At 42.0% G+C, this 18,831-nt stretch overlaps 1 protein-coding gene across 3 annotated transcripts in view; it reads right to left on the reverse strand.

The window, feature by feature from the left end:
* The window catches only part of RNF130 (ring finger protein 130), a 54,830-nt gene extending 36,756 nt beyond the window's left edge, over positions 1-18,074 (reverse strand). For all 3 annotated transcript variants that reach the window (XM_082324324.1, XM_082324323.1, XM_082324325.1), the window contains exons 1-2: positions 17,685-18,074; positions 8,140-8,334 (exon numbers count right to left, since the gene is read on the reverse strand). In XM_082324324.1, coding sequence (XP_082180450.1) covers positions 8,140-8,334; positions 17,685-17,952 — 463 coding nt within the window. In that variant the 5' untranslated portion in view covers positions 17,953-18,074. The remainder of the gene's footprint in view (positions 1-8,139; positions 8,335-17,684) is intronic.
* Between the last annotated feature and the right edge of the window lie 757 nt (positions 18,075-18,831).

The following is an 18,831-nucleotide window of genomic DNA, read 5'->3' on the forward strand; positions in this document are numbered from 1 at the left end:
TCTTCCTGTTGCCTTTATAAGATTGAAAATGTTGAATTCCTGTCTGTATGTAAACAATTTACTTTAGGATGCCTATTTTATGTAGCGAAAACTAATAGAACAGATGTTATAACACTGCCATGAGAAAATTTTAAAGGACAGCAGTATATGAAACTGTTACCTAGAAGTTAGGCTTTCACAGGATGCATCAGTTAAACACAACCAGCAGAGCAACTAGCTGTCCCAAAACACAGAGCAGATATTTGCAGAAATCACAAGTCTCTTTGCTACACAAACTTATGCAAAACAACCTCAGGAAGAAAAAAAAAAAATCTCTTCTGAGGCTAAAATTTGAATTCGGACTCCTTCGGAGGACAAGGAAGCAGATATTCAGGTTCAGTAAGGACCAGGCTTCTATAAATTGCAGCTGAAATACAGTCAAGTTATGTCTGCAGAACACTCAAAACTCTTCCTTGATTGCAGCAAAACAGCTTCAACAGGTCTTACTCTGCCAGGCTAAGGAAGGGCACTGCACTATACCCTCTAAATACGCCTACATACACTTCAGTATTTTGAAATGTACCACGCATTGCTGTACTGCTACTAGACATGTGATGGACATTCACAAAGTTCTGCTCCTTTAAGAAAAACAGGCATATGATTGAGGCATATGATTAGAAAACCAGAAACAGCAAGATTAGCTTTCCAAAGATGGGTGTGACACAATTAACTTCAAAATAAATATTAAAGCCTAATCAGATTCTTATTGCGTTAGCCTGTAGCACATTAAATTATTACGTCCATAGGTGGTAAACAATAATCTTCTAAGCAGGTATGATCTTTCCAGGGCCTGCCCTCCTTCATTAAACAAGAAACGATGCTTCAGTATAATGTTCCCGCCGTATTTTACATCAGCTTTATAATCTGCTATGACCAAGAGTTCCTAAAAGGAGAGCTAAATAGCAAAATCAGTTGAGGAAACTGTTGGGCCATATTTAGATTACAACCGCTGACACATTATTTCATAACCCAGTTGCTCTATTCTGACACTCACGGAGATGTTTCTTAAGAAGGAATCCGTGTAAGATCAAAACAGGTTATCACAGCTAAATCCTCCTGCTTCGTTCACAAGTCCAAATCATGCGTGACACAGGAGATGGGGGAGCTACGCCCCTGCATTTCCTCAAGCTTGACAAGGTCCAGCTCCCCCTGCTACACCCAGCACACCCCACTCAAGAAAACCAACACTTAACAGTCTCGCAAAGGTACAATACAGTATTAGTAAGTAGAAGAGAGATATTAGACTTTGGCTTCACTGCAGATCATTTCCTCTCCATCAGCCTCACCCAGGGAGCTCCTTTTTGTCTTCTATCGTAAGTCATATGACACCAAGCACTGCTAGAAAATTAAGATCCTTTTATTAAACTACAAGATGCACCCACCTCTTGGCTCTAAACCTCCCACAAGTTCCTGAATCTCTGCCCCATCTTGATTTTGGAAAGCAAAAATATGCTACTTCACCACTTGTGATGGGCACCGGGAGGCCAGGTTCATGGCTGGGCTGAGAAGGGGGAGGACCAGAAGGGCGAATTTATAAATCTCTGGAACCAGAGCTGCAGCAGGGTTCACTGACAATGGTAAGGATGCCAGGTTCAAGGGTTGGGTTGTTTTTTTCCCCTCACTTTTGACTGCCTTCACCATTCTACATATATTTCATACTCCCTTTCTAGGGAGTAGAAGGACTTATCTTCTGGGAATTATACTTATGTATATTTTTTAATGCATGGGACCTTTTGGGTTCTTTATACTAGGGAAAAACAGGCCGAGATAAGGGAAAAGCAGACAGATGTTGCAATGATTTTACAGACATTTCACACAATGTTTTTCTCTTTTAGCAATGCTTCTTTGCATCTACTTGCATTGCAATTTTTTTGAAGAGGAAACGGACATTCCACTTAAATAATGCCGGAAGAATAAAAAAAAACTCTGTACAAAGGAATTTATCATTTTATCATCCCCTTTCCACAATCTGTGCACAGATTTTTTTTTTTTAAATTTTATTCACATAGTTTTACAAGGCATTTAACTATGTATTATGGCGAGTAAACTGCATTTGCAGTCCTATTTAATGAATACTTCTACTGTTAAGGTATTAGTATGCTAACAAAGTAGACCAAATTTTATATTCAAACTTTGAACAAATGCAAATTAATAAAAAGCAGAAGGGTCACATTAAGCTTTGACTAGGGAAATGGTGTAATCCTAACATATGACACCCTACTGAAAAAAGGTTCCTCATGTCACAATTTCACATATTTCTGAAATACATGCCTTTTTTATCTTCAAAAGATATTTCTGCTTATTTGAAAACAACCTTTTTTCACATATACTTCTGAACAATGTCCAAAACCTGTTACCTTAGATCTGGATTTATCACTCAATCACTGATTACAGTGTCGCATCCTTGATTAATCAATAATATGAATGCAATGTGACCTTATTGGTCCATTCATCAATTTAAGACACACTTGGATTTTGATAACTCAAAGTCCGCATAATCTTGCGTTCTGTAACGTGACCAGGTGCTAGTAGGTGGCTCCCATTTTGCTGTTTCTGGACAGCAGTTTGTATTCCCACTGATGGAAGCTGGAGCTAAAAACCCCAGGGATTTCTCATCAGGGTAGCCTGTGATGCTCCCGTATCTTCTTCTATCTGCAGACAACGTCCATACAGATTCATCAATCTGGATGGTCATTCCAAACAAGTTCAGCCAAACCCAAAAGACAAATGGCAAGAGCACCTTACCCAAGGACACTATGTATTTTTAAAGCTTCATAAATAGCATATTCATAGATTAATATCATAAATTTGATTGCACCAAATCCATAGATTTTGGGAATTACTCTGCTGCTGGAGCTCAGACTTTGGATAAGAAAAAGAATGTAATTACTTACAGTCACTAACAGTCCCGTGGGCCTTTTCACAGTCACAGAACTAATTACCCTTTCAGCTGGCTAAGGAAAAATGAGCCTAACTGCTGTTATTTCAGTTGTGGACAAGGCATATACCACGCAGAAACACTGGTAAGAAGTTCTGCAAGGCACTGAGGACATGTTAGCTTTGTAAAGGGGTTTCCCTGGCTTATCTGGAAGAGACAAGTGCTTCCTTGTGGTCCAGAATCTGTGCTTCAAACACATTCCTTTCCACATCTCGGGAAGTGTCAGACACCTCCATCTACGGTACGACAGATTTTCCTGATGAATACACCTCCAAGAAACGCAGTGGGAAACAGGATTAACTATAACGCTCTTGACACTTGTTCCCCACATTTTCGATTAGCAAATGTAAACAATAAATAATATAAAATGATCAAAGATATGCAAACTATGGTTAGATTAGTGATTGTTTTGCCTTTTTTATAGCTTCAACTTTAATGGCTCATCTCTCCTTCCTTTTCACTAATATTCCAGGGTAAATTACTAAGTTATAATAACACTATTGTAATATACAATAAAATTAGTTTTGAACTGTGGATTAAAAGTAGGTCTCAATAATGCAGGGAAAGTTTTGCAGCAGATTTGGCACAGAACTGAAATATTCATCAGCACACATTTGTGCAAAATAATCTGCAATGCACCCTGCCACAGCTTTCACGCATCAGTTCAGCTCACAGTTACATAAAGAGACATTTGTGAGAAAAAGGCAAGCAGCAGAGATGCGCTGCAGACAGTCAGAGTGCCCCAGCAGAGGAGAGGGGCATCTCCACTGCCCCATCTCTGCAGTCTGCTCTACCCACTCCGAATTAGGGCAAGAACATGGCATAGCCATTAGATGGCAACAACTCCAAATTACTTCCCATCCCTCCTGTCTCTGACCCAGTGACCTAAAATAATCCACATAAAATACATTTAAGTTTTATCACAGTTCAAAGCCAGTACAGAGCTTGCTTCCTGTGCTAGCGTGTTTTTAAGCGAGCAGGCGGCCATCAGAAATCCTCCCCTTGAAAGGAAACTGTTTCTGGGAGCCAGCGGTGGGCAGCTCTCCCACAGTACCGCAGCAGGGGAATGCCATCTTCTGTGCACCTCGTGGGACAGAAACACCTTCTTGAAGACGACGAATGCATCGTTTCTTTAGAAGTGCAATGAAGATCGACCCTGATAAGATGCCTGCAGCTTGTTCTAAAGACTTTTAAAGAGTTACCTGTATCAGGTAAATACTCTGAAAAAGGTATTATATTAGAAGTTGTTTAAATACTTCAGGAAATTTCTTCAGCACTGATGAACAGTGGTTATTGGAATCCAGCAGCTTCATTTTGACGCTCTCTTGAATATTTGTTTATATTTTTCTGTTTATATTTGTTCCATGAATTCTGAGTATGACATTTTAACTTTAGAGGCTTCTTTGGCTTAGATTATTTTCTATAAATCCAAATAAAAGTCTAGATTTTAATAGAGAAGTTCAATATAAAATTTAACTATTTTGTACTTGACAGGACTGTCTTCACCACACACAAACAAAAAAAGAATTAAAATGCTATTTTACCTGCCTTTCCTTCCTATTCCCATAATTGATTATAAAGGAGATAGCTACTACATATTTTCTCTACCACATAGGCTCTTTTTTACATTAGACAATTTTTGTTCTGCTTTAACAGAAGTAGCAAGCAAAACCACTCATAAAACTGCCTTCCTGCCAGTGATATCATAGTCTAACACAACCTGTGCTGGGAAAGACGTCCTTCACTTAGGTTGATAAAGGACATCTACAAGAATGCGTAAAAAGTTTATTTTACGTGCGCACAGCAATACATACAAGGATATAGACAGAGAAAAGAAAATAATGCTGCAAATAACATTAACAGAAATATATACATTTTTTTTAAAAGTTCACCAACTCCTTAAGGTCAATACCTACTTTAAAACTCAAATTGAAGTTGAAGGGGCAGAGACTTAGTGGACTATCACACAAGAAAAAGCAAATTCTGATATTAGCAATAGAAACTGTCCATTTGACACGGTGATGCTAGACTGATTCAAGAGTGACAGTTCTTATCTAGCCACCAGCAGGAATTTACATTCTGCTAAGTAATACGTTGAGTAAGAACAAATTTCCTTAAGACTAAAATTTTCAAATGTGTGTTCAAGCATAAAAGAACTTGGATAAAATATTAATCCCATAGGTGAGAACTGCTTACTGAGCTGTTTTCATAGGGAATCACCTCTCTTCAGGCAGGCAACATACATAAATCTATGTAATATTTTACTTATTTTTAGCGCAGACATTGCCTAAGCTGGTGATTGGAATTCATGCAAATATCGAAGTAGGAAAGCCTGCAGTTCACAGAGCGTGCATTATCAGCAGTTGCCGCTTTCCTCTCTGCTTCACCAGGAAGACAGAATATTCCTAAGGTTTGGTATGCAGCAGTATAAAAATTATGTTACAGTGATATAAAATGACACCAGGTCTATTTTCACCTGTCTATGGAAAGAAAATGTAGAGCCATGAACCTGGTCATCATAACACAGTTGCAAAATTGTCTTGTGAAGAACACATTTTTAAAAGAATAGAGAAATACTGCACAGCCCTAGACATCGTATGGAAATAAGACCAACTTGGTGGCTCACTTTCATTTTCACTTTATATCAACTCTTTTTAACACATTTAACTGAATCAGCAGCGGAACAGCTATCAAATACACAGGGTCAAGTCCTCCTGAACTTTAGGGATAGAAAATACTAACGAGATGTAGTGCACCAGAACATCTAATTAGCAGATGATGTGGTCGTTCACCACCTAAAAAGCATACAAGCAGTGACATGGTTGAAAAAGCAGAAAAACGACGACCAGAGAGTGCCTTGAATGTGCATACGGCTGCTTTACACATAACATTTGTGTGAACAGGCTCATCACGTTAGCATAGGTTCATGAATCTATATCCCACTGGGAATAATTCTCATCAAGGGGAATGCTGGATCCCAAGCCCTCCCTGTGCTGGGGCTAGCACCAAAGGACTGCTCTACATCTCAGTTACACGCGCTTGCAGTTCTTACACCAAGCAAACAGGAAGTCATTTATAGGAAGCTCTGCAAAGCGCAGCCTGCTAAGGAGATCCGTAACGCGAGCAAAACAAGAGCTGTGGAGCGACTTTCGTCCTCGTTACAGTGTGGTGCTAAGGTGGCATTTCAGTTCTACATAATTACTTTTAGTCTGTCACACAGTTCGAACACTTCAAGTCCAATATTAATTTTGAGGTAGTGCCTACAGCCCAAGTCAGTGACAGAGACTCCAGGATACCAGGGACTGAGTACATGCAGCTAAAAACCAGTATCTCAAATACTCAAAGATAAAATATGCATCATCTCCAGTAATTACATTTTTTTAAAGCTTGCCATGAGTAAGAGTAAATATTTAGAAGTCAACATGCTGAAGCAGTATTAGCTTTTTTCCAGATACCAAGTATCCAAACAGTTTCCTGGCTAGCTTACAGGACACCATTTTACCCACAGCAGCTCTCACATTTTATAACTTGAGACATTATTTCAACCTACCAGAACCACTGGACCTATTGATATAGTTTCAAAGGCAACACACTGGTCTTCAGAGCTGAAATACCGAGTGAACTAGGATTTCCTAATAAAAGACAGACACCATCCCATTGCTATGAAAGCACCTGCCTAATCTAACAGCATTACAAGAAAGAAGGTATTAAAGTTATAATCAAACCCATTATATGATTTAACATGTAATAGAGCAAACAATGCCAGAGCTGTATTGTTATTAGTAGCCTTTTTTTCTGCCACAGTAAGGTATTCCAGGCCACAGGCGGCATCATGAATCATAGCTAAAGAGAGACTGCAGACCTTACAATCTTACAGGTATTTCAAAGAGAGACCAGAGCTGAAGGCTTAGGAGGGTACTACATCAGCAGAGAGAGAAGTAGCAACAAAAACACAAAAGGAAAGTGGTAAAAAGCGTTTCACTAGAATATAGGACTTTTTGCCTGCAGATTACTTGGAAAAATGTCTAAGGAAGGTACCTAAGATAAAAATGGATTGTCAACAGGCTTTGAATTGCTACACAGAGGTCAAAATCTCCCTGGAAAATTCCTGTGGTATGTAGAATTGGTAAGGTCAAACCCCACTAAACCAGAAGAAGCCACAAGACATTTCCCTTGTAAAAAAAGGGAGAAAGAAGCAACCATAGCACTTTAGTAAAATAATTCAATTCTAATTGTGTGATAATACGCAGAACAATAATTAGGAAATTCCAGTTTCCAAGCAACCCCCTATGCTTAAAGAAAAAGGACTGAAAATATTCTAGGAAAAAATAATCAGCCAGCAGTACAGCCATCAAATACAGAAATACGTGTTTTCTGATTAAGCTAAATAATTCCAAATTGAGAAAACCTTCTGGGAAAATGAAAAATGTAGTGATCAGAATTGTGAAAATCATTTTTAACCAAAGGAAAATTTTAACGTGAGGCTCCCACCAGTTAAAGTAACTCACTAGTAACCGCAAAATTTTACACACAGATAGCCCCCAAAAAGTAGAAATCCAGAATTTCATCATTACTGTAGACCAGCAATAGTCTAATTCTAGACAACATACAGAGGCAACTGCTCTCCAAATCACTAAGTTTTGTTGATTCCTGTATGGCACTCAAAGACACATCGTAGAAAGGGAACCCTCTGTAAACTGTCATTAAAAAAAAGCATGCAAGCTCAGATCCTGATACAATTGTTAATATTTGAAAGTCCCCACCATAACAGCCAGTTGAAGACATGCTACTATAGAAGTTCTTCAGGTACAGATGCTTTGTAAAATTCTAGACCTTCCGTTATATGCTAGTTTTTCTTCTTCAGCAAGGTTTGAAATAAGATTACTCCTAAGATCTTACAGATATTTCCTCACTCCAGAACACCCATACCCCCACTGCAGAGGAAAGTGTTCCTCATTGGATAAAATGTATGCTAAAGGAAAGTAACTTCTCAGAATTATTGACTCATTTCACTATATTGCATACATGTAAACATCATTAGAGAACAGGCTAATTCAAATAGCATCATCTGTGCTTGCCAAGAGCTCTTTAGCAATAGTTTATATGGCAAAAGAGTACTCTGGCAAAAAAATTTACAGTGAAAGAGATTCCGTTTTATTTACCTTGATGAGTCATCGTGACAGGTTCTTCACTGGATATATTGTTGTAAATGACCACGGCTGTGGCATTATGTGAAGCTGCTCGCAGTATTTTCTCTCTAAACGTACAGTTTCCTCGCTGCAGTAAAGCAATCCACTGCTTGGTGTTTGGAGGAACTTGGAAACGTGTTCGAGGGTCACAGCCCAGGCGATCTGCAACTGAAATGGGAAATACATTTACACAGATGGCAATTTGTTGGAACAGACAAAAAAGAAAAAAACTAACTCTAAGTTTTGCTAAATTACTTAACCGTTATGCACTAGGAAGCCACCATACTCCTGTTAATAAAGCCTAAAGCTAACTGCATTCTTATGAAAAAAGTCTTTAAAAAAAACCAAGTCTCACACATTGAAAGCTGTGACTACATGCCCGAGAATTAGGCTCACTAACACAAGCTATTTTTAACTCTAGTGCAGCTAGAACAATGAATATACCTTTGAATCAATACCTGCCTACAGGCTGAAAAACATTAGAATATGGTTCATATACTACAGGCATTTACGAAACAGCTGCTTATCAGTCATTCTGGGGAGTTACCACTTTTTTTTTCTTTCTAATGCAGTCATAAATATCACTGCAGTGGGAAGTATAACTAAAGAAAGGAGGCTGCGAAAACAAGATTTCAGAGTAATCTGCCATGTGCAAGCTACTGTAAAGAAGGGAGATATTAAAAGCTGATCTTGTGAAACCCCAGCAGCCAACACCAGCTTTTTACGTACGCACATTTTGTCTACAAGGAAGTGTGCTCCGAAAGAAACAAACGGTTTTGCAAACACCACGCACTCAAGTTGTCAGCTGAACAGGTATTGATGGTAAAAAGGAAGAGTAACAGAAATGGCAAACGCCAGATGTCTGAATTCAACAGCATGCAAAGCTCTTCTTTGGTCCTTTCTGATGCTGTAATGTATCCTGGAACAACCCAGACCCACGCAGAGCTGTGTACAGAAGGCACAAAATGCAATGCAGAGGATAACTCCCCGGTACAGCAGCTGAAACCGATGAAAGACATTTCTGTTTACACAACGGGAAACACGCAGTTTAGTCTGATGCACTGGTCGTGTCATTAAAGGATTTTCGAAACTCAGAGTCCACGGTAACTTATAATACAAATATATTCACCCTTTCAAATGCCAAGAGCGTAAGAACCTTTGGCTACTAAAAATGGTTGGGATAAACAGCGATTTTTCAAGACAAACAAAAAATTTATTTGCATAACAGCCCTGAAAACATTACAGGTCCTAAGAACAATTCAAATGAAGTGTCCCGTAAAATTTTCCTTTTAAAGAAGTGAGTTCTTCAGCACAGACTATGGGATTTCAGCAAAAGGTCTACCACAAAAAACAGCCAGATTAACCTATCAGCTGGAAACAAAACAAAAGATCTTTTTAAGCATTAACCCAGCTCAGGTTAAAACCTGTAACAAAGGAGGTTCAAATAGCTAAAGGATCTTTTTCTGAAAGGAGAAAGGAAATCTTTTGCTTTCCTGAAGAAAACGCGTGCAGATGAATCTGTATCGTGGCAGTTGCAGGGGAAGTCGTTGCATCTCTGGATTTGGAGAAGCGCCTCTCCCTGTTGCCCGGGAAGGAGGGGGGAGCCAGGCAGCAGCACATCCTTTTCACAATTGTTTTTCAAGGTTGCATGAGACACTGCAGGCGTGTACGGCTATTTGCTGTATTTTTGTATTTATGCTTTTGTTTTACACAGGGATCGGGGAAAATCTCAGAGAGATGCCTGAAGCCGAATTTTACGGAGTATTTTCTTCATCGCGCTGACATTATTACTCGAATCCCTTTGGAAATTGCTAGCTAGCACTGATCCCCACACGGCGTTTTGGCGCACTGGTGACGGCCATCATGACCAGCAGTGACCACAGGAGCGCACCTGCATATCGAGTGCACTTTTGTAGCTTGTTATTCTACTCTTAAATTTAAGAGAACAGTAAATTTTTTAAAGGAATTATAGTCCTTTTTGAAAATGTGACAGAACCATAACACAGCACATGTTCAACAAATCTTGCTGTCCTCTGTTAAGATAAAAGCAGTTTACTGTTTAATGCACACTTCCCCCTTGTTCAGAACATTTCCACTTAAAAACGCAGGAGGAAAGCACAAGCAGGCGGTGATAGCAAGTTGCTCAAGCCTTGAAAGCTAAAAATCCCATCCTTCTCCAGGGAAATCAGATTCAAGAATCTCAGGTGTGATACATCCTTTGGAAAATACCGTTCAATAAATGGCCACAATTCCACAGAATCTCCCCAAACTGCCAAAATTAACTCAAAGCAGACACTATGGCCGACATAAATTCACTTAAAATATATGGGATGGATGAGCAGCAGTAATCCTATGGATTATGTACAGTTTGCTTCAGTACAATCAGGCTTAAAAATAAATACTAAGTGGAAAAAAAAAAAAGGCCTCAGAAATAGGGTAATGGGCTATTAGAATGAAAAATCATAAAAGCAATGAAAGGCAAAAGGCACCTTGAAAAGGGAGGCAGCATTCTCAAAAGTCTGTTCTAGGGTTCAGTTTTACAAAAATTTATGCAGGCACCTTTAAATCTGTACAGTTTGAAATTTTTAGCTTAAAAACCGACAGAGAAAGTAGTAAGAGATAACAGAAACCGCATCTGTGGGAAAAGTAGTACAAAATTTCCTATCATGGTAGAGATCAAAGTGTCTTTCAGCCGTGGACAGAGCTATGAAACATTACTGATAGAGCAACAGGATTAGGAAACAAGATATTAAGAGATAAAAGCTTTCCAGATATAGACCAACAAACACCACTCAAATGCATACAGCATGTTATTCCTGACGAGGTGGATTCAGTATGTCCCAATGAAAAATTAAGAGCTGACAATATTATTTTAGCACTATTTAAGTAATACAAAAACGTTAAGGAAAATCTGCTTGGTTTAGGTAAACCCAAACTGAGTAACTGCAAGTCACAACCCACTTTTCTTTACATTAGTATCCTATTTACACCACACAAATGTTAAGTAATCCTTTCAATTTTAACTAAAAAAAAAAAATTCAGGAACAATAGTGGAAAGTCCGAGTTTTTCTGCTCATCTTTTCAACAGACTTAACCCACTCAGAAAAGAGTGAAAGCGTTATATTCATGGTCACCCTTCTAGCCTAGCGAGCTGGCTAAAATAAAACATCTGCTATACTCCTAACGTGCCAGGCACATCAGTTGGCATTGTAAAGGACATGGATAAAGGAATGGTGTCAGCAAGAATCATCATCGATAGCTCTCCATTATCATGCCGCCTATGCTCCGTTGTCCAAAGTCCAGTTAGGATCGAAAAGACTAGGGCTTGTGAGTATTACCTGGACGATGTCCATGCCAGAATGAAAAGCGGCTTCACATTAAATTAAAGTTATTCTAAAACAAATCACTTGCACATAAAAAGATACGATCAGAAGTCACTCATGTCATTTCATAGTTTCAGAAGATATAAGCATACAGAAAGCCATCTAAGCGTGTTTCCTTTTAAGTGTGCTACTCTTCTAGCTTATTTAAAATATAAGTTATTTACTCTGCCTTTTCTTTCTCCGTGCCTACCTATGTACCATGAATGCGTTGGCAAAAAAACAATTTTCTGTTAGAAGTGGCAGCCTGCTGGGTTAAAGAGCTATGTACAATGTTGTTGTAAATATCTCCCTTTCTCCTGTAAGCCCCAACACCACAGAAGAACCTCTTTACAGAAGGATCAGCTGCGATCTAAGTACCTACAGTTAGGCTGCACCTTTGTTCTCAACTTCAGGAGAGCTTCTCTTGCAGAACACACAGGACTGCTCAATTTGCATACAACTGTTTCTCCTTAAGCATTTTTTTAAATTCAAGAGCCCTTCCTGCTGAAAGACTAATGTTTCTGGCAACATCTTAGGGATTCACGTGAAAGAAATAGTTAATCACGCAATAGATCCAACCAGGCTTCCTCAACTACTGAGGAAGTATTCGCAAGCTTACATTAGAACAGCACCAGTACTTTCCTCCTCATCTTTTCCAATCGCTTGACCAGGTCCTTTAGCCTTCCTCCTGTAAGAGGGATAGCCATTTTGTAGGCGCAAAAATGAAATGAATAGGCCAGCTGTCAGAGGCTTTGTCAGAAGTAAGCACACACTTGCCTGAATGCAGACTGTCTCCTTCTACTTCTGAACTGCGACTGGGTTTGCTTTCTCTCCTATCCCGGGTGTTTATGTTGCTCTTGCATTGCTTAGAACACAGTTGTGACATCCCACTTCAGCCAAGGCTGCTGCATTGACCGTTATCAGACTTTGTCCCCTTTTTACAGAAAAAGGCCAGTGCCATGATCCCACGCCCTGGGCATTAACTATTTTATTCCATGGTGGTGTTTTGTTTTTTTTTTTTAAAAAGATCAGATATCTTGATATTGATTGCATCTCAGCTAATACTCCACTCTCTGAGGCCAGCACCAGTTGCTAGAGCTGGTCTGTCTCAGCTACACATACAGAAATAATTTTAAAGTTTGACCTTCAATCCCTGTGATACAATAGGTGGAGAAACACCAGCAACATTTTGAGGGGCAGCAGATCAAGAGACTCACTGGGGAAGGAAACAGCCCAGGGGAAGATGCAGCCCCAAGCAGCCTGTGCCCCGAAGCATCCCCTCCCTCCAGCGGCGCTGCCCAGGCAGGGGCTCCGTAGCACACCTGACTGGCAAAACAGACGGCCTTGTGCAACACGTTCATTATAATCCTGCGATAAAATCCCCAGAAAAGGAATTCAGCTGGGAAATTTACAGAAGCAACACAGCAGCATTGATTCTTGCTTTTTTCAAGGAAGGGTACTAGTTATTTGCTATCCCATTAGTGTTTAATACCTGTAATATATATATTTCCTATCAACTCATTACTACTTGTGTTATTATCAATAGAGTCCTTATTCAAGCCAGTTATAATTTCCACTTTTTAAAAGTTGCATCAATGAATTATGCACAGTGGTATTTTATTTTCAAGAGCTATTTCAGGTAATTGCTTTGACTAAAGCTGGCTTTAACACTAAAAGAAACTCTTTGAACAAGAGGTAATCTTATTTCAGGACAGAAGTTAAACAAAAGAAAATCACTGAAGCTTAGAAGAGTCCTGTAATAGTCCAGATTTAATCTTGTTAGCTCAGTAAATATACCACAATTATGGCTATAAACTACACTATATAACCTCCACTTTTGTTGTCAGTTAATGACTACTAATTAAGCTGGATACTGAGACCAATGGTAAAGGATGGATACATGCACAACATTTTTCTTCTACTACTGTACATTTGCTCGTTGCATTTTCCTAAAGCTTATTATTTTGGATTCTGGGCCAGAAAGGAACACAAAATTCTCTCTGAATGTTACCTAAAGCTCTGCAGTTACCAGGAAACTGTCGTTTTAAGCCTTCTGCAGCTAAAACTTGTTCACACAACATGTTTGTAAGTGTCAGATGCTACAAAATGCTATAGTTACAGTACCATGCACAAGATATACCTCCATTCCTAACATTGTGCCAATAGTTTCTTCCCCGCTTCCACCTTTTTCTAACATGTTTTCCCTCAAATTCCCAGTCTCCTTGCCCAGCCACAACCCTACTACCCCTTCAGAGATCTCCCCTTTCTACGAGTTCTTTCTCCAATGCAGCTTTCATACAACCATCCCCTCCCCGCAAGCCCTTTAGACTCCAGTCCCCTTCCATCTCCCCTCACCGCCTCGTTCCTGACCTACTGGCTCAGTGAGCTTCAATATTTTCAAGTTCAGCTTTGAGTCTGCTGCTATTTCACTTCCATTCAGTCCCATCTCCAGTCGTAACCACCTTGCCTGCTCCCCCGCTACCCAAGGTGCACAAAACCTCACCTCCTGGCAAGGTCCGACACTCTGCGAGGGGACTTTGAGAGCACACAGGGCTGACATTTCCAGTCCTCAACTGTGTATCCAAACCCAGAACGACACGCAATAACCCAGACTCAACACTTAGAGAAAAGTCCTGTTCAGCATGGAGAACACTTTTGAGTGAACTAAGCCACAAAGCGCTGCAGTTTCTACCAAGAATCATTAAAGTGAGTTTTCAAGGGCTTCTAGCTTGGTTTGTCATAGCAAGAGGAATATGCTTGACACCTAAAGGTGGGCACCGCAACTGGTGTCAGGCATCTAACACCAAAGATGCTCAAAAGCAGAGGTCACTGGAGCGGCACAGGGCTGAACGCTTGCACGGTGCACGCACAGACACTGCCACGAGTACCTACTGTGCGACGTTTGGGCTGAAGTAGCTGGTTCCAAAGTCACAAATAACAGAGTAAGGGACTGCATGAGAAGTGCTTGGTAACCTCACCGAAGAGATAATATAAATCTGAACTACACCATCAGAAAAGCTACATCAGGCTGTGAAGATGCATTTCATCGTTATCCTTCCATGCAGAACGAGAGGAGCATTTTTTGATAATCTGTAAGCATTCATATCCAGAAGCTGTTTAAAATACTCTTTGAATAAAATTATTTAACTCATGACAAAAGATTAACAAGTTAGAGGAAGTAAGAAAAGGAACTAGAAGTGGAATAACAGGAGAGAGATTAATAGAGAAACTCTGCTGCTATCGTGCATTTAATGCACTTGGAAAGATATGCGTACACAGGTGCTGTATTTACAGCCAGTGGCCAACTGTGACCAACAGCTCGCTGGAGCTACACCTTCACAAGTCACATTCACAAGCGGTCACGCGAATTACTGCCGTATCATTTCCAGGGGAACATTGCTTGTGAAAGCCAGTATCAATTTCATACAAGGGTCTATAAAAAGAACAGGGAAAGATTTTTAATACATGTATTAACATGACAGGGTTGAATTTGATTAAAGAAATTCTGCTAAAGAACTAGGAGAAGGGATTGAATAGATCATTCTGCACTGAGATTTAAAGGATGGGTAATCACATGGGACTGGCAACTTCAAAAAGTAGTATATAAAATATTGGGCATATTCAAGAACACAAGTTAACAAAAAAGACTGCAGAGCACAACACTTAAAATCACAGGCTGTGCTACTACAAATGGTGTATGTTCAGCACTAGCTCATTGGCCCTAAATCTTGAATTAGTAAATTCATTTATTTCCCTGCAGGAAATGAATAAGGGATCTTAATGCAGCATGTAAAAATGTGACATTAAGGACATTTCAGCTCTAAAACACAGATGCCCCAGTCTATGCCACCAAGGTGCTAACAGATCACCCACGTTCAGGGAAATTTCAAGGGACAGCCCGTGAATAGGTGAATGCTTGACATCAAAGCAGTTTCAGAGTCAAGGCATCTTCAAACATAGCTGCTAACAGTTGTAGAGTCCTTTTCTTCTTCGGAAACAGAAGAACTGGGGTAGAGCATTTACTGCTCTAACAGCAGAGGCTGGTGCTAGCTGCTCGTGTTAAGAGCCATTAGAAAAAAGTATTTTGCAAACAAGTTCTACAGCAATATTAACAGGCTGATAAAAAGGCATTAGAGCAATTACTTCCAGCAAGACAGCATCGTCTTTTATCAAATCTAGATCTAAAAAAAGTGGAAGAATATAAACATAAGACCCTTAAGTGTTCAAGAACATCTTAACTAAAAGATTAAATATTCCAGTCTTTCCTACTATATGAAATATTTTTAAGCCACACCTCGACAAAATTAAAATAAAATGTATACTATACAACAACTTACACAGAACAATTCAGAAGAACTTCAGACAACTGCTGCAATGTTTGCTTTAACAGTCTCCTGTTGAGTTTTGTCCTGCTGTTTGTCAATCTCCCCAACAACTGATGGCAAAGTTTTAATGACTGCAGCATGTCAAACCTGCAGAAATGGAGGTCTGCAATTTCATGATTCCTGATCTGCCTTCTCACTGAAGTTATTCATCACACACTACTTAGCAGTAAGGTATAAAAATGCTGTTTATGGACTGCTCAGAGTTTTACTTAGCTCTTCTCTCATTATTAGCTTCCAGTGAAAATGCTGTCAGCCTCCCTCAATGTTTTAATCACACTTAACTGAAGACCATATCAGAAGAAAGCAGAAAAAGTTACAGAAGCAGGTTAAAAAGTAATTACTAACAAAAGTTTTTCTTGACAAATAATGCAGCTACTAAATAAATCGTTTTGATACCTTGCACATATTAAAAGGCAGCAAATACTACTTGCAATACCAGTGTTTACGTGCCTAATACTTCCAGGACAGCCTCCTGATTTCATACAGCAGTTGGGGTGGGTGTGTGTACAAGTGAGGAATACCAGGAAGCAGAAGAAGGAAAGACTGAGCTGACTGATGACAGCTGACTCCAAATCCTACCTTGACCATACTCTCCAAGTACAAGTGAAAAATCATTTTGCAGTAGACTTGCTCAACAATTTCTGCTTCCTCACCCTTCCACCCAAAATATGCTATATTAATATATTCTAGTTTACACTCTGTAAAGCTAACAAAACCGAGCTTCAATGAAACTGGCAAGCACCTCCTGATGCAGTCTGCTTCAGACGTACTAGAAGCTTACAGCAGGCTGCCCAGCAGCATGCAATTTGTTCTGAAGAAGCATCAAAGTATTTTCCTGATCTTGAGATTTGGTAAATTCTCAAATTCGCTTTTAATAATACAATAGTTCTGTGTTTTAAAACCCTCTTAATATTCACCACTTAGAGCCTAGTTTTAACTGACTACATTATTTCACTTAATGCATTTTTCAGGGGTTTACTGTCCAGGAGACAGGTTGGGACCACTGTGATCCATCAAGTGGTCCATTTCTTAAAGATGGCAGTTTAGATAATGTCAGGAAGGGTTTTCAAAATAAGATACTACTAAAAGCACATCATTATGACTGAAGCAATTGGTTTCATTTCAGGCAAAAATCAAGACAACACCCTCACTTGTTTAAATTAGCATTCTCTATAAAACCCAATATTTGTCAAAAAAACAATTGATGGACAACAGCTTCACTTAATTAAAAGAAAACTTATTTGGAAACACCACACAGCGTTCAGTACCGCAAACAAGCACATTTCGGACTGGCCATGAGAATAACAGCTTGATGGCTTCAGTCCTTCCAAGTCTTGATGGACAGCTTTAAACAGCGTTTTTAAGAAATGTACACTGAACAATCGTGACTTCATGCAGCTGCCAGAGCCATCCAGATGCATATCTATCACAGTCAGATGGCAATCCAGCTGTTCTGAGATTCATGGCAACGCTGTAACCAAACACCGGGAACTATCGCTACCGACTCTCTGGAATTAGTTTAGAAATAACACCTTCATCGCTTAATATGACTAGCCTACTGGGGTCCATGCTGGAAAACACGTTAAGCTTTGCAGAGCCGTTATTAAAGCCGGCACTGTCAGATTATGGATTATTTTTTATTATTATTATTTCCCTCTGGGCAAGTTCTTCCTGCCCTTTTGTCAGAGCTCTCTAGGAAAGTCTGCACCGCTCAGACAAAGGCCAACCGGCCTGCCAAGGAGGCACCCGACGGCTGGGAAGGCAGCGTTACCTCCGTTGATGGGGACGGGAGCCACCAGCAGACCCTTGACCTCCACCTTGGGGGAATCCTGCCCGTAGCGGCCGCGGTCGATCCTCAGCAGCGTGGGGCCGCCCCGCTCGGGGCTCAGCACCGTCACGTTGATGAGGGCGGTGTAGTACGCCTGGCTGGCGTTGTCGGCGCCGGCCGGCCGGACCCAGCAGTGCCAGAGCAGCAGCAGCAGCAGCAGCAGGACGGAGGAGCCGCCGTTCCGGTGCTGGCGAGCCCACCGCCAGCTCATCTTCGACTCCGGGCGAGCCGACGGCCGTCACCGGTTGCCTCCGCCGCTCCCCTCGCTCCCTCGCGGCAGCGCCGAGCCCCACACGCCCGGGTGTATTTTATCCCATCTGACAGCCCAGGAGCGGAGAAAGACCAAAAGCAGGCGGCGGGGGGAGGAGAGGACGGGCTCATGCCATGGGAGGAGCCAGGGGAGTCATGGCAGGCCCCAGCCGAGTCCGATCCGCCGGCCGCGGCCCCCGGGAGAGGCTGCTCGGGGCGAGCCCCGCTCCGCCGGCCCCTCAGGGCGCCGCGCTCATGCCGCCCGCCCGCCGCCGCGGGGGAGCCCCGGCCGCCCGCCTCTGCCCGTGCCGGGCGAGGGGAAGGGAGGAGGCGGGAGCGGCGCCGCGGCCCCCTCCCCGCACAGCCCCGCGCCGGCACCGAGGAGGCCGCCGGGAGCCGCCGCCGCCGCCGCCTCAGTCGCGCTCGCACACCACCGCCGGGCTCGCCTCGCCTCGGGGCTCGCCGCCGCCTTAGTGCGGCGGGCGGCGCATCCCGCTGCCCAGGCCGGCGGCCGCAGCCGGTGACCGCCGCTCCATGCTCGGCTCGTCCCGGGGGCGGCGGGGCCCCCGCGCCTTCCCTCTCCGCCGCGCCGCGCGCACCCGCCGGCTCCGCGCCCGGCGCCTCGACTGCAGCCCGGCGCCGCCCGCACTGCGCAGGCGCGCCCCGCCCCGCCCAGCGCCACGAGGGTGAGAGGCGGGGCTGGGGAGAACCACGCCCACTGCGAGGCGGGGCTGGCGGCGGGGCGGGGCTCCCGGGCATGACGTCACCAGGGGCGTGGCGGCGCGGAGGAGCGCGGCCATGGCGGCGGCGGGAGCGCGGCCGCGGGGAGCCGGTGCCGGGC

The sequence above is a fragment of the Platalea leucorodia genome (assembly GCF_965183815.1).
Source record: "Platalea leucorodia genome assembly, chromosome: 11".
NCBI lineage: Eukaryota > Metazoa > Chordata > Aves > Pelecaniformes > Threskiornithidae > Platalea > Platalea leucorodia.